This window comes from Aplysia californica, unplaced genomic scaffold (genome assembly GCF_000002075.1).
Source record: "Aplysia californica isolate F4 #8 unplaced genomic scaffold, AplCal3.0 scaffold00567, whole genome shotgun sequence".
Taxonomy (NCBI): Eukaryota; Metazoa; Mollusca; class Gastropoda; order Aplysiida; family Aplysiidae; genus Aplysia; species Aplysia californica.
In genome coordinates this window covers 259,507-285,910 of record NW_004797837.1, presented here as the reverse complement: position 1 = coordinate 285,910, position 26,404 = coordinate 259,507, and the positions used below count along the sequence as shown (strand labels likewise).

The window sequence follows — 26,404 nt, the reverse complement described above, 5'->3', positions numbered from 1 at the left end:
CCACGTATAATTAAAGTATCGTCGATACTAAATACATTTCAACTTAATTACTTTGGTACAACCGATTAGTTTTTCTTATTTTCATACAATATGTGTACGATAAATTAGCATGATTTGAATACTGTAAGAATTATTGTAAATATTTTCAAATAGAATGCTCCAAATTTATCATAATAATTGTAATGAGTTATTCACGAAAATAGCGATACATAAGAATGACGTTGGGAGCCATATCAAGGGGGGCTACTTTCAGAAAAAAATAGCTAACAACTGACAACATAAAATTAATTCTTGTGTCTGATTTGCGGATACGTTCAGTTTCAGTAGGCCTATTTCAGCTTACTACCTGTTTTGTACAACTATGGGACTTCTTACAATACTGAAAAAGATGAAACAAAAGGAAAAAGAAGTTCGTTTATTAATGCTGTATCCTTTTTGAGGTCTAATAGACTTCTAGATCTAATATATATCTAGATCTATCTATATCTATATCTATATCTAGATCTAGATCTATATTCTAGATCTAGAATTAGATTTATATATATAGATATATAGATTCTAGATCTATATCTAGATCATGTAGCAATCTAGAATTATTCTTAATCTTAATCTTGTTCTCCTACCTTCTACTTCTACTGGCAACTGCACTTCTTACTCTTAGTACCGAAATCAAAATGAGTCATCAATCATCACCACTAATAATAACATAGCAAATAGTTATAATAATAACATTGTCAGTGCCAAGGTGAATACAACATATATTAATATTTTGTCAGCTTAAGGGAACATGGTAAATTTTGGCGATTGTGTAGATTTCCGCGTTAAATTCCGATACTAGTTTTAATCGGCCTTTAAGCCATTTAAGCCCTAGAACTTACCATTTAAAAACAGAGTAATCCAATCCCAAAAATGAAATCCAATACAGAATATTGCCAAAATTGTTAAACAGAGTAATAAAATGAAATCCAATACAGATTGCCAAAAATGTTTTCCTTAAATTGTTGCTTCCACATATATTCTTGTAAATATGAATAACAGAGTTTGTCAGATGTCCCGTGTAGTATCGGAATTTAACGCGGAAATCTACACAATCGCCTAAATTTTTACTATGCACCCACACATAGATGCATTGATTTGAGGGCTAAATTGCCATAGTTTTTGCTGTAGAACACACATACGGCCACTAAAGCTCTTGCAAATCAATTGTTTTTAAGTAAATATCAATCGTAATTGCCAAAACATCAAATCATTGTGAAATGCAGGGGGGCATGCCCCCCTGAAACCCCCAAATTCTTTTTAGGTCAGGGGGCCATGCCCCCCCCCCCCCCCTGTTAAATTTACTATTTTCAAACATCAATACTTAATAACGATTGATTTGCAGCAGAAACGAAGGCCATATTCGTGTTCAGCATACAAAATACTAGAAAAGAAGTATATTAAACCTGAACATGAGACGGGTGTGTATAAGTAAAAAAATACCTGAACAACAAAAAAACCTGCTGATTCAGTCTACTTTCCATCAGTGCGAAGCCGAAGGTTTGCCGAGTCTGACTAACTGATTGTCACTCCTTGGATATAAGTCCCGACCTTTGTGTAGGCCTACCGGATATCAATACTAATTTAGACAGCCGGTATCAATGTTTTTTATGTGTGTATTATCATTAGCCTAGATCTAATCTAAATCTAGCCTACAAAATGAGCAGTAAAATTTCACTTGTTTTTAACAAGGCAAGGGGGGTATCCCCTTACCTTAAAAAAACCAAAAAAACATGGGGTGTTTCAGGGGGGCATGCATGTTTTGCAATTCGAAGGTTTGATAGGCTATCTCTCCATATCGGCAGGCGCATCAAAAAGTAATCGTTTAGTACCAGAAGTAATCGTCGGTGGGGTCAAAACTAGATTCTAGATTTTCTCTGGGTTATTTCCCTGTCACAAAAGTTGGGACCATCATATCCAAGGAGTGCCTAATAATAGTCAGCTGGCATACAGAGTAGTCTATTTCCCTTCACCGATGAAGTCTGCACTCTTGTCAGCATCGGATGGTCAGTCTTTGAAGCAGGAGAAGCTTCACAGCACGCCTTCTGTGGGCCAGCAGGAACAGGAGCAGTAGGACTTTCTGCCTCGGAGCTTGGCTGCCCCTGCGTCTCAGAACTTGGCTGCCCCTGCGTCTCAGAACTTGGTCTGGCCTTCAGCTCGGCTGTCAGCTCCAATGCTGGCTTGGCCATGTCGTCTTGTCTCGAGACAGCATCAGGGAACTGTGGAGGTCATGTGGTTTTGGGACAGAGGGATTGTAGGGACGAAGACCAACACCAGGAGAGGGTGCTCCTGGGTAGGGACTGCAATCGGCGTCCGGAGGGACTCCCATCTGTGAGCGTAGAATGTAGGATCTCGTTGCGCATTCTTCGATACAGTTGAAGGGTTGTGCCATTTCTTGTTGTGGTCAAGTTTGATCAGGAACTTGTTGCCCAACAGTACTGGAGGAAGGTGTTGGACTCCATGCCTTCGATCATAGGCCTGTTCATAATGCAGCTTGGTTTTCTCATCCCTGGCTCTCACTGCTTCTTGGTCAACTAGCTTTAGATTCAGATTCTCTGAAAGACACGGCAGGGATGTTCTCAGTCTCCTGTTCATTGCCAGTTCTGCTGGACTCATCCATGTAGGCGTCTTCAGTGTGGCTCTATAGGAGAGTGTATAGTAATGCAAGGAATGGGTCTCCCTGAGCAAGAATCTTCTTTGGCAGCTGGACTCCCCTCTCGGCCTCTCCATTTGCTTGTGCGTAGTACGGGCTGGACGTGTTGATTTCAAATCCCCATTCTTCTGCGAAACTGCGGTATTCCTTGGAGACAAGCTGGCTTCCATTGTCTGTAAAAACCAGTTCAGGAACTCCGTGGTGAGAGAAGATATTCTTCAACCGGCCAGTCACTACTGCCGTAGACGTGTTGGGCAGATGTGTGATTTCAAGGTATCTACTGTAGTAGTCAATGACCACAAGGTAGTCCCTTTTCTTGAAGGTCATCAGGTCTGCTCCCACTCTTTGGAAGGGTCTGTCCAGCAGTTTGGTGGGGATGAGAGGTTTTCTCCTCTGATTGGGACGGCTTTCCTGGCAATGTTGGCAGTTGGCGATTCTCGTTGGGATGGCGTCGTTGATACCAGGAAACCAAACGGAGCTTGCTGCTCTCCCTCGGCACTTGACAATGCCTTGATGTCCGTCGTGGATTCTCTCGATGACTTCTTTCCTCATTGATAGGGGAACAACAATTCGGCTTCCTTGTAGAAGTAGCCCATGACATGTGCTTAATTCTCCTCTCATCTGGTACAGGTCGAGGAGGTTTTCAAGTATCTTGCTCTTCTCGCTTGGCCAGTCATTTGTCACCATCTGGATTGCTGCTTGCAGTTTTTTTATCTTTCTCAGTTTCATTGGCCATTTGTTTCAGCTTGTTGTCAGATGTGGACCACTGGAGCCTCACCACCTCAACGTGAAGCTCAATGTCTTTCTCGACCGCTGCAATTTTTGTCAGTCTGGTCATGCTTGAGTGGACTTCTGGACAAAGCATCGGCTACGGCCATCAGCTTCTAGGGAACATGTACTGTTATTGCCTTGAATCTCAGCAGTTCATCAACAGCTGCTGGCATCTTACAGGAGCGTCGCTGAGATCCTTGCTGTTCATGAGTGGCACAAGTGGTTTGTGGTCAATAATGAGTGTGAACGACTCAAGTTCCACCAGGTATTGCTTAAACTTCTCATATGATATATGCCCAGACGCTGGCCAGACACTCCTTCTCTATTTGCGTGTAGTTTTTCTCGGCTGACGTCAAGGTTTTTTAGCAGAAAAGGCAACGGGCCTGTCATCTTGAAGAAGGACTCCCCTGTGCCGTAACTGCTGGCATCTACGCTAACTGTTAATGGCTTATTGAGGTCGAAGAATGCCAGTGTTGGTGACTGCGTGGTCATCTCCTTGACCTTGTGATGAATGTCGTACACTTCTGACTGGCCTCATCAAGTGGTAGCTTGTGGAACCTAGATGTAGCATGAAGATATGAAAATGCAGCTGATCTCTGAAGCTTGAACAGGAGATCATCCAATATGAGCAGCATCTATTGCTTGTGCTTTACAGCGACGTTCAGCTTTTTAAAATCTGTACAAATTCAAATCTTTTTCGATGGCTTGAGGACTGGCACCATGGGACTGCACCAGTCTGTGGGCTCTGTGATTTTCTCAATCACTTTGGCTTTTTCCATCCGCTGTAGCTCCTCTTTGACCCTAGAGAGAAGCGGAATTGGTACACATCTTGCAGTTTGCAAACTGTAGGGTTCTACCTCTTCACATAGGCCGATCTTGACTGGATCGCAGTCAACAGGCCGTCTGTCTAGCTGTCCAAAGACTTGTGTGTGTTGCCAACTCGCTGGATGACCCCGAGTTTAGTTGCTACTCCTCTGGCCAGTAGACAGTCTGTGTTTCCATCAACAGCAAATGTTCGAAACCATAGTTGTCTGCCACGCCAGTTGGTCCTGGCAATAAACTGGCCATGTGACGGACTGGTCCCCCCTGACTCTCGAGCTTGGCTGAGCTTCCTTGCAGCTTGGGTGAGGGCTGCAGCTTCCTCCATATTGTAGCTTGGATGATGGAGACATCCGCCCCTGTGGTGACCTTGAAATTTGACATCTGTCTCTCCAACTTTCACGGTGATGCGCCATGGAGGTTCTTGGTCATCAACCTTGCCTAGGCTTCCCAGGAAGTGTGTCCTCTAGGGCTTCTCTTGCGTTGAGCATGTCAACTTTCTTGGACGAATGACAAGCTGCCTTGAAATGATTGTACTTGTGCCATGCACTTGCTGGGCACTCTTGCCCTCTTCCATGGAAAAGATTTCCACGGTTTGGACATTTCCCCTCCTTGTTTGTGGTTGTGACTTCCTCTTGCAGGGTTCCCTCTATCTCTGTTTCCACCTCTGCTGAACGAGCTTCTACCTCTATTGTGGCCCACTCTGTCGGAGCCTCCTATACCGCGCAAGGTCTGCCCAGGGTTTGTCGGTCCACTGCATCCTTTTGCTCTTTCTTTTGCGATTTCACTTGTTCGTATTGATGGGCCTGACTGATGGCTTGTTGTAGTGTCAAGTCTGCTTGTAGTTGTAGTTTTTCCCTGAGTTCTTTGCTCAATACCCCAATATTGAGCTTGTCTCGGATGGCTTCCTCCTTTGAAGGTACTTTTGCCACTGTAGCAAGTTTGAATAGTGAATTTCACCAGGCTGCTGACAGCGCTCTGAAAAACGAGCGCGCTCATGGACGATGTTGCGTCTCAAATTCCAGTAACCCTCAAACTTTGCTATAACTTGCTCAAAAGTCAGTTGGTCGTCTTCAGTCAGCCCAAGACTCTCGAAGATTTTCGCTGCATCGTCGCCCGTTGCGCATACGAGCTGGCTTATTTTTTATGAGGCTTTCTTTTTTATCCAATTTGGTAGCTATGCGGAATCTTTTGAACTTGTTTTTCCAATCCTCCCACTAAGAGGGGTGTGCGAGTGTGAACGATTCTGGAGGCTTAAAAAACGACATGTTTTACTTACTTGGCTTATACTTGGTTCACCCTACTGCCACCATGTGTTGTTGATAGAATCCCGATTTATTCTCAAAAAGGTTGCTATGAGCTGCGTGTTGTGCGTATATCTCCAAGTTCTATGAATGGTGACGCAACTTGCGTACTCTCAAAAGGAAGGAAAATGACGCAATTTACAATTCGTGTTGAAAGTGAAAGTCATAGTCTCGTTACCTAAAGTGACAGTAACTCTTAATGATTGTGGACCACTAAGGGATGATCTTTAATGTGTGCAACTTGCACATGACACCTCCGAGATTTTTCTCCCTTATTTGAGAAGGCTAAGTGTTTATAATATATCTTACCTACCCTAAGATCATGGTTGCAGATGAAAGGCAGCAGCAGTAAGAAAAAGCCATTAGAAAAGAGCCCTGCAGAATTGAGAAAGAGTCAGGAGCCAAGACGAGGGGGCAAATGGGGGTGGGGGCAGCAAGTGGAGACGAAAACAGAAGACAACATGGTTAGAGAGCAGGAAAGAATGTGAAAGGAGAAGATTTTAGAGAAAAAAATTTACCGTCGCTATCAGGTTTCAAACGCGGGTCTTACTATAGAATTTTAGGTGAACACTGTTACGAGAGCCCCCCTTTTTTGTTAGGTTTGCATTTTGGAGGAGATACATATAAACATAACTCTGTATTTAAGCCATACATTTATTATTATTAACGGAGACAATCTCTGGAACTGTAGAGGGGTTTCATCGCAAAAGTGCTCTGCAAATATAGTCTATTATGTTGGAGGGATACAGACATACATGTATACATGTACAAGATTACAGACAGGTGATCTCAAGAAGTGTTTTACTTCCCTTCATTGAATTTTGATTGTGAAGGGTTATTATGTAAAGTACCTAACCATATGTTTGTTTTAAGTCAAAGTCAAACCTTAACCCTGCACAAGTGGACTGGACAATGCTGGCAAGACTACCATTCTGAAGAAATTCAATGGGGAAGATATTGATACCATTTCTCCAACTCTTGGTTTCAACATCAAGACCCTGGAGCACAGAGGGTAGAGTTATACTGATATTCATAATAAGGTCATAAATTAAACTCATGTTGTTGTTTGTTTGAATCTCACCTCTCCCTCGTGCTTATTTACAGACATTATCATGTGACCTCTTATTTTTGTATCAAATAATACACTTCATGTATATATAATAATGTCCTGTTCCTCTTTAATCGCAGAATATGTACTTTGACTTAGATGTGAAGACAGTTTTTTGCTGATCATTCACAATGTTGTAACATTTTTCACCTTTGTGTGAAATGTGCTGTAACAGTAACAGTCTTTGAGTTTGACAAATGAGAGAGAGATTTCAGCACTTCTCAGCTGAGGAAAATATCTTTTGGCGACAGGTAGGCCCATATCAATATAACATCAGTATGTCCTTGACTAATTCGTAACATTTCAAACCCTTTTCTCATGGCGCCCAGCAAAGTCAGCTTTGTAATAATTTCTGCTCCCATACAACAACCAAATTTCGTGTGTACAACAGTGTATCATGATTTGGTAAATTCTTTATGGTTCTTCTACAAGGATAAGTTTAATTTAATAGTGTGTGATAAGCAAAGATGTTTTACGATAAGATAGATACTTTATTGTCGAGATCTTAGCACATTTGTTCGGTGATTTCACCATGTACACACAAACATGCGCACACCCATACACACACTCTCACATATCCTCTCCTCCTCACTTTATATCTGTGCACATAGCCATAAAAATGCAATAGTATAATACTCAGGCAAGGAGATTATGATAAACCAGGATGCTCAGGACAAGAGTTCTTGTTTCAATTGTGCGGCAAGGATGTACACTCCTACTCCCAATGTACATATATCTTTTATTGCAGGTTCAAACTCAATATCTGGGATGTTGGTGGGCAGAAGTCTCTTCGGTCGTACTGGCGAAACTATTTTGAAAGCACTGATGCCCTGATATGGGTGGTAGACAGTGCTGACCGCATGAGGCTGAATGACTGCAAAAAAGAACTCCACGCTTTATTGGTTGAAGAGGTAGGCCCACTTTTATCATTTTTTTTCTTTGTTTTTATATTGAAAATGTTATAAAAGTTATACTCAACCTGTGCTGAGTAGGATACGACATCCCAGCAAACAAATGAACGTACTCTTTAAATTTTGCAACTCGCTAAACAATGAAGAGCTTAACTGGCTTAACAATAAGGCCTACATCACAGACTACGGTCTTCTTATAAAAGCTCTAATATTTTGGAAGGTTTTTTTTCAAGAGTCGTTGAAGAAGACATCTTGTAGAGGTATATATATGATATAATGCTTGTGTTGAAATGCATATTTCTGAAAATAGGCACATTTACAGGGAATAAACTTATCAGATAAATTCTTAAAATGCTGTGCAGAAGACATTGTGACAGAATGTTGTGCCTGAAATCCATGTTAACAGGTGAATTTTTAAATAGTGACCAAAGGGGTTTGATTTTCATTTTCTAGTGAAACTCGGATCTAACGAAGTCGTTGAGCCTGACTTTCGATTCTGTAAATTGCATCACAATGTAGGGCTAAGCATACAGCAATGTCTGTTTCCACGGACCAGTGAGCAATTCATTACTTAGATTTACATTCATGTCCAGACTAGTCTTTCATTGTCCGGTAGCCAGGGAGAGGGGGTGGATATTGTGACGTGTCTGTATCTCTGCTGACTTTCCATGCCCGAAACATTTGTGTCTAAACCAGAGAGTTTACAGTAATACTAGAGAGATGACACTTCGCCCGGATGCACGTATCTGGGTCACCAGCTGATCGTGGAAAAACGCGCGGTAAACAATACAAACTGCGTCCATTGTTCAAGGCATTCACGTTGATCGCAGACAAGCATGACCCCGGTTAGCACGAAATGTCAATTGTGTTATGCTATAAACTGCACCTATTAGAATGAAAATCTGAGTTTCTTTCGATTTCCAAAGAATGACGAATGTATTTTGATGAATAGAATAATATAGATCTAAATAATGACAATGGGATTGTGGTCCTACTAGACTGACACTCCATGCACAAACTCAACACACTTCAACTTTGTTATATCAGCTATAAATTGTTTTTTTTAATCCTGTCTAAATGCCCAAATTGAGCTTGCATTCTACTAGTGAAAGATATGTTACCTGGGTCTGCGAAAAGATGTCTAAATACAAAGTGCCATCGATCGATTTTGCTACTTTCTTTGTCCGATTACCTCGATCGGTTTTGCTACTTTCTTTGTCCGATTACCTTTTTTTTAGGGGGGAGGGGGGATGGGAGATTGAAGGTGTTAGGGATCCTATTAAACGCTTTAAGTGGTAGATCTATCATTATTGCTTCATGTGCTTTTCCATGATCTGAAATTGTGAGAATTTAATATAATGCGTGTGTGTGTGTGTGTGTGTGTGTGTGTTTGCGTGTATGTGTGCGAGAGAGAGAGACAGACAGACAGACAGACAGACAGACAGACAGACAGACAGACAGACAGACAGACAGACAGACAGACAGACAGACAGACAGACAGAAACAGAGACAGAGAGAGAAAAACAGACTGACATATAGACAGAGCGAGAGAGGGGAGGAAGAGACAGAGAGAGAGAGAGAGAGAGAGAAAGAGAGAGAGGAGGGGGGCGAGAGAGAGAGAGGGATAGACAGACAGACAGACAGAAAGACAGACAGACAGACAGACAGACAGACAGACAGACAGACAGAAACAGATAACAGACAGACATATAGACAGAGCGAGAGAGGGGAGAAAGAGAGACAGAGAAAGGGAGACAGAGAGAGATAGAGATAGATAGAGAGAGAGAGAGAGACAGACAGACAGACAGACAGACAGACAGACAGACAGACAGACAGGCAGGCAGACAGACAGGTAGACAGACGGGTAGACAGAGGGAGAGAGGGGGGAGAAAGATAGACAAGGAGAGAGAAAAAGAGACAGGGAGAGAAAAAAAGACAGACAGACAGACCGACAGAGAGGGAGAGAGAGAGAGAGATGACAGAGAGACATTGGAGAACGAATAGATTTGCTGAAAATGAAACCGATTATTACAGTGATATTATTTTTTCAGATCTATTGGGACGAAGTAATGTATCTGCGTCTAGTTGTTTACTAGAATGTATGTTAACTTAAGCCAAAAACAGGTCTTACAGTTTATGTATGGCCAAGGGAGGCAGGGGGTTGCCTAAAATATGCAATAGAAATCACAAGCCTCCTTCTTTGTTAAAGGCCTAGTAACCTAGTGAACTAACTACAGACGGCACTACATTTTCTCATGACATGACAGCATCCCTGAGCATCTCCGTGTTATGCACTGTTGTTATGGAGCGCCGCCACGAGTGTCACCTCTCTATTACTGTAAACCCTCTCTGGTCTAAACATTGGTAATCAAGATATATGTGAGGCATCGTGGTGAAATCAGGTGCTCGTCGTAATAAGGAAATCCGAGGAATCGACATGTTTCTGCCTGTTTGGACATTTTTTTCAAATTTTTATTTTTTTGCTCAACACCTTGTGTGTCCATTCAAAAACACTTATGTGTGAATTTTATAGAAAAATGTTGATTAATGGCCCAGCAAATTTAAATTTACAGTTTCCAAGGATTCTAAGCTATGGAAGTCACAAAACTTTGGCGGCCATTTTCTTGCTAATTTTACCTCCGAAACCAGGTGACCCCCTCCTCCTTCAATCACTTCTATTCAAGATAAATCAGTATGCTTTTCATCAACTGCAAGGCAAATGTACAACATTTAAGATGATACCAATAACTCCATATGCCCAAAAACTGATGAGCCCCTGATTCCACTGGGTCGTAACACATACATGTAGCCTATTTATGTTAGTTGGCTGATAGCTGACTTTAATGAAAGTAAGTTCTTTTTTTTTTTTAAATCTGTGAATAGACAGCAGCCGATTGCTGTAACATGAATCTGTTATGAAGATGGAGTCAGATACAGCCATTTTCAACCGTAGCCACAATTTCTCCTAATGCATCAACTTAAGTTGCTGGGTTGCATAAAAGCGTGATCAACATATTGTGAAAAAATTACCTGTGATGTTTAACCCCCATGTGACACAGGGTCAGTTTTTGCTGCACCAGGCACAGTTCTGGGTCTCCAGGGACACAGAGTAGGGCTAGAGGTAGTGGTCAGTTTCCTATAATTGGACCCTGTTTTCAAATACCACTGACTATATTTGAAAGGAAAAATGTTCTTTCTTCGGAATAAATATTCTCAAATGCAAATCTGCAATTAATTTTACAAAATGCATCAAATAGAAGCAGTATGCAGTGTACGACCTATGACGAACAACGTTCCATCATCATAGTCCTTGCGCTTCGCAAGGCATGACAAACTCTGTATGTCACATCAGCATCTTGCCTCCTTCGCCGTGTAAGAAAAATGACGAATGGTGTATGTCGTATAGGTCATAAAGGGGTTAAGCTGCTAATATAAAATTATGTTAAAGACTGTCTAAAGTTGTTGCAGCCAGAATTATGTTGGCTGTCTTGTGAAAGAGCATGAAGTATTATCTACCAACATGTACCATGAATTGATATCATTTTCTTATTTTATTCTGCTTGGTTTCAGAGACTGGCAGGGGCTACACTGCTAGTATTTGCCAATAAACAGGATCTCCCAGGGTCACTGACTGCCAAAGAAATCAGAGAGGTGAGGAAAATTTGCAGTCTTTGTGATGTGAAAAATTGAACACTGAACGTTGAATTGAATAGTCGTCCTGACTGCACCAATGACTGTCAGGATATCTTGGTGTCTTGCTGTTTCCACCGCATGCTCCGCTTATCAACAGTGACTTTTTGGTCTCAAAAGATTTCTTCCTAGACCTTGGATTTCTCTTTCAAGCTGCCAGATAGTCTTTTCAATCACATCATTGTGCACAAACCACTATAAAGTGTGTTTTAACTTAAGCATCATGTTTTGAGTACTGGGACTATAGTCATGTTACTTTTTTCAAATTAGCTGTTGTGTGGTGAGGACTTTATTTTTCATAGTGATATGTTGCTAAAGATTATGTTCCTGCACGCACTCAGCAAACATGCACATAGCAAAATGTATACATAGTGAACATATTTTCAGGTCCCAAATTTATACTCATACAAGTATTTCCTTTGTACTCATAACATGTGCATAGTGAAATTCATAAAAGATTTCCATGTTCTGCTGAATTCACTATGTGTGCATTTTAGACTGTACTGGTAAAACCCATTTTGTAAACGTGTATCAGCTGATGATCTGATGTTTTGATTTTTGTCTAGGCATTGGACCTCGACTCCATAAAGACACATCACTGGCTGATTCAAGACTGCAGTGCAGTCACAGGAGACAATTTACTGAATGGAATGGACTGGGTTGTAAACGATATTGCTTCTCGAATATTTACCATGGATTAAATATATTTGATGGAGGCTTTGTACATTAGTGTGAATGTTGTGCAAATTGTATCTTATGTCATGTCAGAAGTGCACCCAGAGAAATGTCTTGGCAACTTTTGTTTTTTTTGACGTCTGAAAGGGCTTTGTGCTATGACAAAAATACAGTAAGTCCCGTTATAAGGTTGGCATATGGACATCTACCTAGTAGTGTCATGAAACCTGAGAGTGTATTTTGAAACACCAGGAACACACCATCCCTCCTTTTTATGGATATATATATCATGCAGAGCTTTGACTTTGAGTCTTAAGCCTTCAACGTTTTCATGTCAAATAGCCTGAATCTTTGTGTTGCAGTTATGTGCAGTTATCTGCTTCATTGTTTTCGAGTTCCCGTTGGTTATTTTACAATATGACTGAGACACATCGGTATGTTTGTATAATGTGAGTGTGCTAAAGTAAAGGGGCCCCTTCTCAGGGTTCGTAGGAATGTTGAGAATGAATGTAAGCTTAAGCTATGAAATCTTTTGTGATATTATTTCAGGAAGAGCCGCCTAACGGCATAGAGAGAATGTTGTCCATTATTATTTTGATTGGGAAGCTGCAGTGGTGTATTTTTAGGAGTTTTATTCATTGTCACCTCAGCCCCAATCTTTGTCATTTGTATTGCACTGCAGAGGTTGACATTTATCATTCCAATGCCTCAAATTGATAGCAAACTTAGACAACACACCTACTGTATTTTTCAATAAATACTGTACAGCAAAGTCATCTTTTAGAAATCAGCGAGAAATCGAAAGAAAATGTAATCCCTGATTTTCTTCCCCAGCATTTTAAACGAGTAACCTCTCTAAACCAAAAACTCGGTTACACCAAAGAAAATCTGGCAGTCCCCCTGATTTCGATTTAAGTGGGACTTCACTGTATTAAATAGTCTTACTGCTGTATGACATTTTAGGTTCACATACTTCCATAAAACCAGTCTAGACGAATATCCATGACAATTCATACCACAAAAGGGATTACCTGTGTTCCCAATTTACCCCACGCTGCCTGCCCATGGGGATTCCTCATTCGAAGTGATATGTCTAAAAAAATCCCATCAATTAGCCTACATTTCATTATGGATAATGATAGAGAATAAAAAGCTATTGAGAGAAGTGCAGAATCTGATTACATAAAATGCAAGAGAAATGGAAGGAAATTCTCATTCAAATGATGACAGGTGAAATTGCTGAAGAGCTCTCCTGAGCTTTGAGCTTTCACCTGATTTCAGCCCTTATAAAAAATGCTCTCAGCAAGAGGCTTTCCTTTGTTTCCTCTAAAGGTGTGCTGAAAAGCATCTGCCTTTTACACATTGGAGCTAGTCAGGTAACTAGTTTTTGTCAGTGTCTGATATGTAACAGTGCTGCATTTGAGGAAATGCCATGTTGCAGTTGGTCATTCATGGTTTACGAAGTTTGAATCCTGAAAGAGATTTGTTGTTCCCCACTTAGGTGCAGTGTGAAAAAATAAATGTAAAAGAAAGCTTCTTTTTGACATTTAAAAAAATACTTACACCCTCATCTTTTCCCTTGCTGATTAAATACTGAAGATGAACAATCTCAATAAAAGAAATCCAAAAGTTTTCAGGTCTTGTGATTTTATTTACAATGTTGTTGAAATATGCTACAATTTAAGTGCCATTACTGTGCTGTCCATACATCCAATGACCACTTCCAATGCGCCGTCTCCATTGATATCTACTGTGGCTATACTGCTCACCCAGTCATTTGTAGGGAACTGCGTCAGTAACTGGAAAACATTGACAAACATTTTAGTCAAAAAAGATCTGGGAAAAGTTACGCTTATAAATGACTTCTGTCCCATTAATGATTAAGGGCCCCTCCTCCCAAATGGCATCAATTGTGTCAATGGGGGTTAGACCACATACAATCATTGGCAAAGGGTAACGATCAATTACAGTAGAACTCTACAATAACAAGAGTCGATGGATAAAACATAATATCTCGTTACAGCAGTGTCCCTATTTCCCAAAGTTTGAGGGGGACAAGAACAGAAAGCCTATTTGAGGAAATAAGTGCTGGAGTGCAGATCAAAATCTTGACATGATTAAGCACTTGTCTTTATTCATTCTGTGCAATGTCAATGGACAATTAAATTACGGGCCCTTTGAATTCATGTCACTTCAGTGTTACTACTTCATTAGGAATAGACAACTGACTCTGGAGAATAAATAATGGGGAAAACGGCATCATCTGACATCAGAGAAATCAGTATGCACAAGTGTTGTAAGTGCACAATCACTATGGTAGAACCGAAACTGAGCTAACAATTTCATTCCTTTCCCCTTTGACCCCGTCAAATAATAAACACTACAAGATGGTCACAAAAAGTGTCCACCATTTATATAATTTGCAATAATAACAGATATCGCTATTGGTGCTGAACAAGTTATCTTGTATAGTATCTCAGACAGGAATTCTTCAGTAGTCTTTGGTCCTACACTTTGCGAATGTCGTCATCCCCGCCCCAAAAAAACCCTCATGTCTCTAAAGCGCAATAACATAGAAGTTACTGCCAGAGTTACTAGGGCACTTTTTTTTTTCTAAAATAGAGGAGTCAACCATCTTGTGATCTATATTTCGCCGGTGTCGCAAGGCAATCCTTTTAAGTCTGTTTGGGTACTTTTTACACCAGAGACAAAAAACTAGTTTTTGTTGTGTTGTTTCTATCAGGAATCATGAAAAGCAAGAAAACTGTAAGCCTTGACCTTAGCATCAAACTGAATTTTGATAATGTTGAAAGGTGTATGCATCGGTCATAGAGCTTTGGAAGTTGGGGGGGGGGAATAAAAAATGTCAAAATTTGGACTAAAATGGATTGCTTGTGACAGCGACGTAATCCTTGTGGTCTTCATTCTAACAGCAGCCCACCTGCCCATCTCTGTACAAGTGAAGAGAGCTGAAGTTTCCGGCACACAACAACAGATCGGAGCTCTGGTCTGGCTGATGCACTGTGCACAAGTTTGTTATTGGGCTTTTAGCATTGACGTAGTCGTCCAGGGTGACCTGAGGAAATAGAAGTCGAACATTTATCACTGGCTGGCAATTTAGACATAAGGGGGATCATGACTTGCGCTAGATAGGACTACTTCCTTTCAACACCATATATGGCAATTCAAACGTGGAAGTTTCATGACTATCTTGGGACTTTTCATCTAGAGGCCAGCAAGGAAATATGTATGTTCTCCGTTCAATTACAATAAGCAAAATTCAAAATGTACAAATCCCTGAAATCCAAAACAAAAGCAATATAATGTGAATAGGAATAATTAAAAGTACCTTATGGTCTTCATGTACAGTAAAATTGACAAACAAGTTCTAGAAAGGCAAAAGGCTGTACATAGATACCATGAAAAATAATAACACAGTCTAGCATGAACATAGTGACATAGTGAAACTGGTGGGATGCAGGAATCTTTTTGTTGTGACAAAGTTCACGATACAATGTATGTGTTTTAAATACAAAGTAATACATGTCGTGTATCAAAATAAAATTGGGAAGCTCAAAATCTGTCTGTGAGTGCCAAATTGTAAGCAGCTTTTAAGAACTGCAAAATTGATATAGCTTCGTTTCTTACACAAAAAGTTGGATAATTCTTGAAACAGAAGTGGAGAACTAACTTCTAGAGTGCCAGTCTGATATTTAGCGAGAAACTAAAAATGGCATGCTTGTGTCTGCCACCGGCTATTGAAACTGGTAAATAACTTACGTTGAAATTGTGCATGATGTAGACTGCCCCATTGGCTCCAGCTAGTGCCACTTGTTCACTATCAGAAGCAGATGGATTTGATGATGGGAGGTTGAGTTTACTGGAAGGAATAAATCTACCCTGTGTCATCTGAGGAGCAGATAGTGAATAAGGTGAAGCTTACCACCCAAAATATTTTGATCACTTCAGAAGGTTCCATTTATAGTAGCAATACCCAGTATGTAGTGCCTTCTCCGCAGTACTATAAAGCCAAATTGTAAACATCAGACAACCTGATGGGGCAGACAAACAAGGGCTATGTTCAACTTTGAATGTTTCAAAGATGGATCTTTGTTTACTCTGTGCTTTTGTAATGTCCGCATCAGTTTTTGTATGTTTGACAGATGCAATGATGTGTGTCTAACTGAAGAAGGACAGGAAGGGAGGTGGGTGGGGGGGGGGGGGGGTGTACCCACAGCACAAAGTATTGAAGCAGAGAGGGAAAAACAAGTCTCTTAATACCATACATGATAACATTTAACTCATGTAAATGGCATAAGATTGGCAGATTGGACTTGGTTACTTAAAGAAACCAATGGTTTCTAGGTTAAAAAGTTGGGAAATCTATTTCAGGTGACAGCAGTATCATCTTCACAAAGGAATAAAATTTATATCCATTACATGATCTCTGCATTGACCAGAAATCACAAAGAAAAACTTTTGTATTTGCTGACTTCCAAAAGACTGATATCAGATTCTCACAACCTTTATAGCAAGTCCAAGTGTTAAATCAAGGTACATCATGCCACGGGTCAGCTGTCAAAGATATAAACAATTTTTTTCTTTTAAAAAAAAAAATAGTCTCGTCATTCACAAAAAGTATCTCAGATCTTCTAATAGTAGGGCTAAAATTGATTGCACAAAATAAGTAAAACATCGACCAGAAATCTTACTGCTGTGATGTTGGATGGGGCAACCAAAGATGACACAACAGTTCCATTGCTGATCAGGTGTATTCTTTTGGCATTATCAGCAGCCAGTATGTACTGGCGTTTGTTCCCTGCTGGGTCTGTCATTTGAGCCGAGAGAAGACATGTGACTTTCACTGACAATGACGGGTTCTGAAAGTAAAAATTCACAGATTTGCTTGTCAAACTTGTGCTGCCACTAGGAAACAGAACATTAGCACAAAAGTAACAGGTACTGGTAAAAGAATGCTTTTTAAAATAGCAACAGTTACAAGCTACAAACAACCAGACATTGTAACAGGAATCTTTTGAAATAAAAATAAGTGTTTTGTCCTTGTGAAATCAGGAGCTCCTCCTATTCATAATAATCAAATCGAACACCCCCCCACACATTTTCCTTCATTTGACAATATTTATCAATTTGTTTTTGTTCAACACCATTTAGGCCCATTTATAAACACATTTTTATGAGAATTTTACAGAAAAATATTGATCAAAGGTACCAGAAAAAAAGAAATTTGCAGTTTCCAAAGATACTTAAGTTTTGCAAGTCAACAAACTTTGGCAGCCATTTTCTTGCTAATTTTTCCTCAGACACCTGACAACCCCCACATCCTTCCACCTCAAACATTTTATTTTAACTTCTTTTCAACTTCAAGATAGATAGATATTTTTTTTTCATCAGAAGCAAGGCTGAACAAGCTTTTCAGATGATACCAACACCCGTTAGCTTTATATGCCCAATAAATTGATAAGTGCCTGATTTAATTCATCATATCGTGACACACATGCTGTAACTGTAACAACTGTATGCTGCAGTTTTTTCACACTTCATCAGACACATCAACACCCAAAAATCAAACAAAAAAATTATTATTACCCTGAAGTTCCAGCTTTGCCAACTGTTTCCAATTTACCAACCACTTCTTAAAGTCTATGCATTGTCTCTGTGATTACATATAGAATTGTACCGTACTTTTCAAAGTTTTCTATCATTCTCAAATGGATTAAGGTACAGAAATTTAACCCCCCCAAAAATCTCAAATATCATCTTTTCTTATTTACCTTATTTGACAAACTGTTGAGGTTTATCCTCCATAATACCTCAGTTGGTTGAACTCCAGTTATCACCCCTGTGTCATCTGAAGACACAATCACAGGACTGCCCGCTGTGGAGAAATGGGAAATCAGAAAAAGCTTTGGTAAATTTTGTTTTAGTAAGAGTTTTACATCACTTGCAACACAAAAAGGTCATATAAATGCCGAAGATTAGAGGTGTTACAAGAGAGTAACAAACATAGAAAAGAAGGAGGAGAGATAAAGACGATAGTTGTTTGATAGGAAAGAAGGAGCAAATCACATCAGAGCACCTGTCAACCACCCACGCTTTCGTATTGTTACAACAACACAAAGGTTACTAAATAGGCCTACTAATCTGAGCAACTAGTATACTCTATATCATTGTAAAACAGTGAAGACTATTAGAAATCTATAACAACATAACACAATCATTCAGCTTAGTTGTGCTGAGAAAAGTAAAGAGAATAAATTTACAATAGAAGGGTTTAGATGCAAAAACAGACATATCCAAATTTCAGGTTTTGAGAACGAGAGGATTATTTTATTCACACATAGCTTTCAATTCATTCACAAATCTGTTGTCTGATTTAAGCTTTGTACTTTACAAACAGGAATCAGTCAGTATTCAAATCTACAGTAATATTTTTAGCAGTTACAGCAGATTATATTTTTTATTTTTGTGCAAAATCAGATATCCAGGAAAACATTTTTATGCAAAAACAGATATATCCAAAATTCACTCGCACACAAAAAAACCATCAAGCTAAACACTTAAAACTTCCACACAAGTGCAAAAAGTTAGCATCCCACATGAAAATTTGAAGTTGTAAAGATGAAAAGGTGAACATTCATAATAAATTATTAATTGATAGGTCAGTACAGGGTCTTCACATTACGAGAGCACAATTACATTAGTCTCCATGAACAGACACAGATGAAGACAGTATGATGTTTACAAAATGAGTTGTCCATTACCACATATTATTTTAAAAGAAAAGCAATGCACTGTTTGTATTTTATAATCAAATTTTAACTAAATCAGTATAGCTAAAATGTGAAAAATACTGACACGGTAAGAGTAAAAAAAATGAGACACAGCGTTTTGTAATCATACAGTCGACGAACCATATTCAATGCATCTAAAAGACAATGCTCCACAAATCAAAGTCAACACTCTATACCAACAACATACAAGACACATACTGTCATATTAGAACAAAGGGTGAAATACCATGTAGTTCAAACCAAAAAGATGGAAAATGAAATTCCAAAATCTCACGTTCAATCATCATAAAAGTCATGCACATTAATACATATACACAAACTCACATCTACTCACACAGGCGCACTCACTTTCTGACAGCTGGCATGAGGTATTAAAGTGACATTCAGGTTTTCTTAGTCAAAATCAGAATCTGAATTTCTGACAGCTGATGTTCGAACAGCCATCATGTCACGGTAACACCCCATGACAGCATCACTTGCACCCATATCTTGCCTCAATTTGAACACATCCCTTTTCTTGGCTTCTTTGATAGAACATGTCTTCTCCAACACAGTTGGTCTAAAGTTGGACCACGACCATCCCTGCTTCAGAACACCATGGATGTGAAGGTCTCCAAAGTATGAATCGGAAACCTTCACCTTATCCCCACTTCCATCAATAACAATTCTTTAAACAGTTGAAATACTAAACTCCCTTTTCTGCTTCACAAAACGCTGGGTCTCATTTTTTAAATTGAAAGCCTGCCAGTCTCACCCGTATTCAAAGACCTGGCCATGCCTTCTAAGAATGTCAATATATTGGTCAAGCAGGGTAATTGTCTCAAAACGTTTCACATCCTGGGCTACTCTCCCAAAGGCATGATCAGCTGGGAGATAACTGTGACCCTGCATTGGAAATGTGTACATTATATATCCGTTTGAGGGAAAAGTTTTTTCCTGTCCGCCACGAGCATAGACAATACGTTGAAATTCTTATTCCGCCCATAGGCAGAGTCACTAAATAATCGAAGTTCATGCTTGGATTTAATTTCTTGCTGATGAAAGTGAAAAAAATGATGGAGTGCTGAGACGATCATATTAGAATCTTTGTGGTTCTCACACTCCAACCATGTAAAAAAAAAAAAAACATCGTCTTTCTGATGAGGGCCGTTTCTACCCCTGTGGCATATGACCCCAAAGATGTAAAGGTACAGCTGCCGACTGTAGTACGCAGCACCGATGGGGGTCTTCGGAAGCACCTGGTTCTGCATCATATCAAAACAAATTGACTTAAAGAGTCCTCGCTTACAACTTTCAGTTCATTATAGAATTTGCGAGCTCTTCTGCGATGCAGAATATACACTGCAGCCAACTCAGTTCTCTGCTCAGTCGGAATATCTGCCTGTTTTCCTTGCTCCTTATACCACTCGCATGTAGTGCACCTGTCCATGTTGGGATGGCCAAAACAAAGTCTGAAGTCTCCCCTGAAGACAGTGTAGTACAGGGAATAGGAGCCCTGCAAAAGACAATGAATAAATAACCTTTATTATTAAAACTCATAACCAGGATTATCAAATCAAATCAGTAGTGTACTTTCTGCAAAGTGAAACCACTGAGGAAGAACGTTGTGTTTCAATAAAGTCATGTCTTGAGAGTTTGTGTATGTCTGGTTTTTGTCAGCCTGCAGAGCAAAAAATCAACCTTAGTTTTATCAATTTGAATGCCTTTCCTCTACCTGAGCAAGAGACCTGCACATGAAAAAAGTAAAGTAATCTTTATTTTAAACAATCAGGAGACCTGAAAAAGGAAAAAAGTAATCTTCATTAAAAATCATCAGAAATCTGGAAATTAAAACAAGTGGTAATCTTTTACAAAATCTGAGATGTGGTTAGCTGTGTGATTCTCGGGAAAGTAGTCGAGTACGGTTGACATTGAAGAAACCAAGGACAGGCCGAGGCGTGAGCCACGGACTTTTGAAGACTGCGTGAGTAGCGGTCGAGGCGCAGCGCAGAGAGTTGCGACGAGTCAGTGCAAGTTGGATCGCTACATGAGGTGGGTGGGTGTAGTAAAACCGTATGCATGTATAGTTAAACTACATGAGATCTGAAAACGAAAAGAGTAGTCGTCATTAAAAAAATTACAACAAACCTGAAATTGAAAAAAACAACAACATGTAATGTCATCAAATGTTCAAAAATCTTTAAATATTATGCCTTTGTTACATACATGTCCACCAGAATTTACTCTATAATGTTTAAAAAATCAAAATGAGTCCAATCAAGTCAGTAGCATCCTTTCTGCAAGAAGAAGCCATTATTGTAATTTACCTTTTAATTTCTATTGATCAAATGTCATATAATCAAAACAACACCATGATTGTGTCATGCCACTGTGATAATTAACACAATAAAACACAATGTATGCGAATCAATTCAATAAAATTGCCATGTGTCTTGATAGATGTGTGTCTCCTTTTTGTCAGCTTGAAGAGCAAAAAAAGAGGGGAAAAATACCTGTTCGTGATTTTGGAGCTCGAACATCTTATGCATCTTGAAGACGTCGAGGTCAATGCGGAGAGATTTTCTTCCCGGGTCGTCTTTGACAGAGTAAAGACTGGACCTGCACTGGACCGACTCAACGCGTTGTCTGATCCTCTCCTTCCTTGCCTTCATTTCTGGAGTGTCTCTTGCTCCGGCCCTATTCTCTTTCTTCGGCGCACCCTGGTCAAATACGGCTTGAGCTATGCTTGACACTGTCTTTCACTCCTGAAAGAAAAAATAAGAACATTCATGAGATTAAATAAGAAATAGCTTGAACATGCTTTTCAATTCAAAAGGAAAAAGAATAGATAAACAAACTGGGAGCAACAAAGGTACTCAGTCTTGTTAATATCTATCATGAAGGACTAGATGTAACATGACTGGGAGAGATCGCTAACTGTACCTGACTTTTTAAAGCAGGAAAGCGTTGAGTAAGTCACATCCATTGGCTCTAACCAAATTATTTCAGAACTCTGTAACACGTGGGTTCTGATATAATGTAAAAATCAAACCTAGTGGTTCCGTTCTGATTCAAATGCGAAGAAGTTAACTTCACATCCCTTGCTTGAATTTGTAAATTACACACAACAAAATAAGTCTCTGCACTTTGGGTGTCTTTCATTCATTTATTTGAATATTTTGTGACTTGTGTGATCTGTAGAATGATTTGATTATAATAGTGATCATTAAATCTTTTGTTGATGACTACCCTGGCATTGAAAACCATCTATTCAGAACTTTTTTCAATTTCACAAGATTGCAGACTTAGTTTAAGTTTAATAATTAACGGAATTGTAAATTTCTTCTGACTCACCTAGACCGACAGGAACGTTGGTTTGCAGACCTGCACCAATGGAGCACCATCGACTTCAAAATTTTGCAGATGAACTTCACAGAGAGCCCTCTAGATTTTTGTCTGACTCCAACAGCAACCCTAGGCCTCTTGGCCGTGGCAATGTCCAAAAGGTGTGAAATAATCACATCATGTTCATATTTTACCGTTGCAGCGTAGAAATTGTCCCAGCTCAATTTCAGGGCATTTTCTGACAGCACGCTGGCATGACAGAAACTCAAACTGGCATTGGCAGTAGACCTAGGGTTGCATGCGATAGATGGTGTTTTGCCATCGCACGCCCACATACGTCTTTGACTTTGCAATTTCTCGTCTAGCTGTGGCTGTCTAGGTTTCACTTTTCATTTTGTACCGTGACTACAACGCCTCACATTCTCATCTAGACCACCAAACGAGTTCAAAACAACAGACGCTTCATCCTCGACACGAGCTGCGGGAGATGCCATTTTGTCCAAGTGTTCACGCAGGGTTACGATAGTCACAGGGCTCAGTTGTGGCCAGTGATTCACTGTGTTTCAAGTTAATGGATATAGCTGGTTTTGCATGGAAAATGAACTGGATGTATCGGCTTTTGCATAAAAACTCTTTGTTCAGGAAGTTTTTATGAGGGTTATATCGGTTTTTACACTGAAATTATACACATGCAGAGTACATGTATTCCGACATTGCCGAGCGCGGGAGTGATTTGAAAAAAGTCTGAAATGGTGTTTATTGGTTTTTGCATCTCTAAACCCTTCAATAGTATTTCTTTTTTTTTAAATATCCACCTTAAAAACCAAATTCAGCCTCTGGAGAAACAAAGTTCTATCATAAAAACCAAAGTCTTGAACAAACAAAGCAATGAATAACATAAATTGTAGATAGCCTAAATCAACAAAAGCCCAAAAGGAGGCCTTGGGTTTTCTCCCACTTAAATGAAGAGAAACATTTACAACTTTATATTATCTTGTATAAGTTTGGGCCAAAACCGTAATTTCACATTCATTTTCTTCAACCATGTTACGATGGATGTGGAGTGTCAACAACCGTCATCTTATGCCAAGGTTACAACTTCACTCTGATTTACACTTATACAAATCAAGTTAAGTGAATTTAGTCGAGTTCGGAAAATGACACACATTTAGGTTCAAAAAGTTTTATCAAGCAAAAATACCATTATCCTCAATGACTGTCACACATATCAAGCTCTCAGCGGAAAGAGACTGCCGAGACAAAATTTGTTTGTTGCAAAAAACTGTCAGCATTCCACATGAGTCCCCGACAATCAGATCGTTGTGGTAAAACCTTGTCACATCATGAACTACCAGACACTGAATTGGGCCACTTTTTGTCTCCAAAGTTGTCTGCAGAAGAAAGAAAGAAAATCAATATAAACTTTAATCAAAAGATGTATTCTCTACAAAACAACCTGAGAGAACTTAAAATACTGTAATTGAAATCTTTGAATTAGCTCAAAAGACCACGATTTGTACACTAACATACCTGATATGATGTGGGCCTGACTGAACACTTTTCTTTTTATTTACGGGGAGAGAGGATCGATGCATTATTATCACTCTTTCTTGTAACAAGAATTAATTCTGAAGCAAATCTTTACAGAATTAAAAAAAAACACCTTTTAGCTCTTCTTGAGAAATGGCTGTTTTTGTCAGCTAGGGAGCAAAACAAAGGAAAGAATCCAACACCACTTTGATACTGATACGTTCGAGTATTACATTTACATTGGGGGGGGGGGGGCAACATTCCCAAATAAAGAATCATTAGTCATTTTTCTAAAAATTGAACACTTTTATACCTGAGGCGTAGGAGCTGGTGGGGCGTTTCCAGAAAAGTCATGGACCCTGACCATCCCGTCCTCACATCCGACAATAAGACTGAGGCCAGTAGCTCTATTGGACAGAAAAATATCAAGGCAATGTTGAAACATATCTCAATTTATTCAGCAAGGGATCCAAAATAAACTTGGGTTTGACAAGAGACCATTAATTTATGTCCCCCTTACCCCTTCTCACTTGTTCCCTTTAATATAAAAATTACATATTTACTATCCCTTTGAATTGACAAAATCTAATTAACAGGGTCCAAAACATTTTAAAGAGTTCAAGCGAACAGTAAATTTCTATATTACGTATGTAATACAGTCACAGTACTGCACCGGGTTTAAACATGGAATCTTGTCCATCTTATAGTTTACTTTGAGTAGAAAGCAAAAAGGTTTTCACTGATTAAGGGTGACTGAAAAAGATAGTCAGCGTGCACTTATAAATTGAGTTTGACTTTCCCATAGCCTGCTCAAAACCAGCATCAAGACATCTGACAAGTGTACAAAAACGGACTCTCTAAAGATAATTACTTGTTCACAGAGGATATAATGTCAAAACAGTTAAATCTCATGGGTGGCTGAAACAGTAGACATAAATATGATAAAGAATGACACTGAAGAGGGAGGAGATTACTGCTAGGGTAGTCTCCGCTTAAGATCCCGGTGCTCAGGAGCAAGGAAAATGCAGGATCTTAGGCGAATGGGATCTTAGCCGATGCACCAGGGGAAGAATCTACGGTGACCCATGTTAAGGCCCACAACCGATAAAATGGTCTCCCCTCACTCTAAAATGAACTGATGTGACCCCTGGGCGGGTTTATTTATTTAATTTTTGACAAATGGTGAGCAAAGAGTGGTCAACCTTGATGACCAGTCACAGTGGCATAAGGCATACCATTTCCACTTATTACCCTATCGTGATTCTCAAGATCTACGCTTATATTATCCAGTTGCTCCTCCCCTTTACCTGTCCAAAATTTAAAGCTCTTTCCATCTGCGACAGAGTTCCCCCTGCCTTTATCGATTCGCACCATTACGTTGTGACCACACCAATTAAAATCCAGTCCGTTTCGCAGATTCAGGAGTAGAGACCATCTGCTATGGTCGGGGAAGAGTTCACAGTTCGATGTGATCCCATCATGAGCGAACTTGTAGGCCCTACCCACCCAGAGTGTGATGTAGGTTTAGTTGGAGGGCTCAGATGCGAGTGTGATGTTTGGGGAAAACAAATACTTTGGTCAGTTCACACCTTAGTGTGATCCCATCTCGGTCAAACATTGTACAATTTCATCAAGTTTTACATTTTACAGCGCTTTTATGTGATCACAATCACAAGAGTGGCTGATCTTTAATGTGATGGGCAGTTCAATGATCTCAACTTTTCACTCTTGGTTGATTGGCTGCGCCCGCTCGGGTTTGGGTTCCGAAAATTCTGATCTGAGATATGGGATGTTAGCTGAATGTAGACCTTCAGAGTGAATCAGAGCGGGATCTTAGGGGTGACTTTTATAGTAGGCCTAAATCTATAGTAATAAAATTTTTGTTTTCTGAAACACAGTGAGCAGTTCATGGCGCTGTAAACGTAGTTTGCAGGCTGCATTCAGGGCGCCCTGGATTCTCCATCATTGGCACAGAGGCATGACTGAAACGCTATAGTCGCTCAAAGTGAATGAGGAAACAGCACAGGAATACTCGCGTGAAAAATAATGCAGGGGTGGTCCGAATGCAACAGAGTTTACTTACCGAAGGCGAAGGCGGGCACAGCAAAACAGCCGCGGTCAACACGGCCTCGCTAGCACGACTTCAATCCTCTTCCCGTGTGCGGACCCAGCAGAGCTTGACAATAAAAGTCGTTTGAAGAAACGAGAGAACAGAAAAGGCCAAGGCAGGAAGACGGGCATGGGAGGGGGTGAAAAAAAGAAGAAGCAAAAGGGAAAAGTAAAAAAAAAAAAAAAGGTATGGGGTGAAGTAAGCAAGATCATTCTAAAAAAAATTGTAAACTACATTCGGGGTGCCGTGAATACAGCCTGCAAGCTACGTTCACGAACGTAGGTAGATCTAGAATCTAGGCCTGCCCAGGCCCAGGCTAGACTAGTCTAGATCTAGAAGATGAGAAGATGTATCACTGCACTGATGAGGGCGGTTGACGTTCCGTAGACCAGGAGCTTCTGGATGTCTAGAATCTAATATCTAGACAAGTCTAAATGATAAATCTAGTCTACTCACTTGAACAACGTAGCAACAGTCATGGAACAGAATTCTTCATCCAATTTTGTTCTCCAAATTTCAGTGCAAGGGCCGACTTGTGGAGTCTTCATATTGAAATGTTCAAGACCAGTGAATGTAAGTAAACAGTAAACAATGAACGCAGCAGAGCGCAGTTTTGTCCAGTAGTTCTGGACTGGACCTATCGCCGTTCAGGACAAATCCC

General features: G+C 39.9%; 2 protein-coding genes and 1 long non-coding RNA gene across 3 annotated transcripts; 1 reads left to right on the top strand and 2 right to left on the bottom strand.

The window, feature by feature from the left end:
• Positions 1 to 250: 250 nt before the first annotated feature.
• Positions 251 to 13,598, top strand: LOC101850837 (ADP-ribosylation factor-like protein 2). Its single transcript, XM_005106972.2, has 5 exons — positions 251 to 426; positions 6,485 to 6,595; positions 7,440 to 7,602; positions 11,173 to 11,253; positions 11,859 to 13,598. The coding sequence occupies exons 1-5, from the start codon at positions 362 to 364 to the stop codon at positions 11,991 to 11,993; spliced, it is 555 nt and encodes a 184-aa protein (XP_005107029.1). The 5' UTR covers positions 251 to 361; the 3' UTR covers positions 11,994 to 13,598.
• A 3-nt stretch (positions 13,599 to 13,601) lies between these two features.
• Positions 13,602 to 26,394, bottom strand: LOC101851293. Its single transcript, XM_005106974.3, has 8 exons — positions 26,200 to 26,394; positions 23,947 to 24,040; positions 23,305 to 23,494; positions 17,760 to 17,863; positions 16,680 to 16,847; positions 15,748 to 15,876; positions 14,909 to 15,043; positions 13,602 to 13,766 (listed from the first exon to the last, which is right to left on the bottom strand). The coding sequence occupies exons 1-8, from the start codon at positions 26,289 to 26,291 to the stop codon at positions 13,641 to 13,643; spliced, it is 1,038 nt and encodes a 345-aa protein (XP_005107031.1). The 5' UTR covers positions 26,292 to 26,394; the 3' UTR covers positions 13,602 to 13,640.
• On the bottom strand, positions 18,294 to 23,295 carry LOC118478443. Its single transcript, XR_004859051.1, has 2 exons — positions 21,272 to 23,295; positions 18,294 to 20,274 (listed from the first exon to the last, which is right to left on the bottom strand). It is a non-coding gene; the product is annotated as an uncharacterized LOC118478443 (long non-coding RNA).
• Positions 26,395 to 26,404: the final 10 nt, after the last annotated feature.

Bases quoted from the DNA above. Each gene is read 5' to 3' on its own strand.
- LOC101850837 (XM_005106972.2), top strand. From the start codon at position 362: ATGGGACTTCTTACAATACTGAAAAAGATGAAACAAAAGGAAAAAGAA. The intron at 427-6,484 runs GTATCCTTTTTG...ACCCTGCACAAG, and splicing joins GAAGTTCGTTTATTAATGCT to TGGACTGGACAATGCTGGCA. The intron at 7,603-11,172 runs GTAGGCCCACTT...GCTTGGTTTCAG, and splicing joins ACGCTTTATTGGTTGAAGAG to AGACTGGCAGGGGCTACACT.
- LOC101851293 (XM_005106974.3), bottom strand. From the start codon at position 26,291: ATGAAGACTCCACAAGTCGGCCCTTGCACTGAAATTTGGAGAACAAAA. The intron at 24,041-26,199 runs GTGAGTAGACTA...TCTGTCCAATAG, and splicing joins ACTGTTGCTACGTTGTTCAA to AGCTACTGGCCTCAGTCTTA. The intron at 23,495-23,946 runs GTATAAAAGTGT...TTTCTTCTGCAG, and splicing joins CACCAGCTCCTACGCCTCAG to ACAACTTTGGAGACAAAAAG.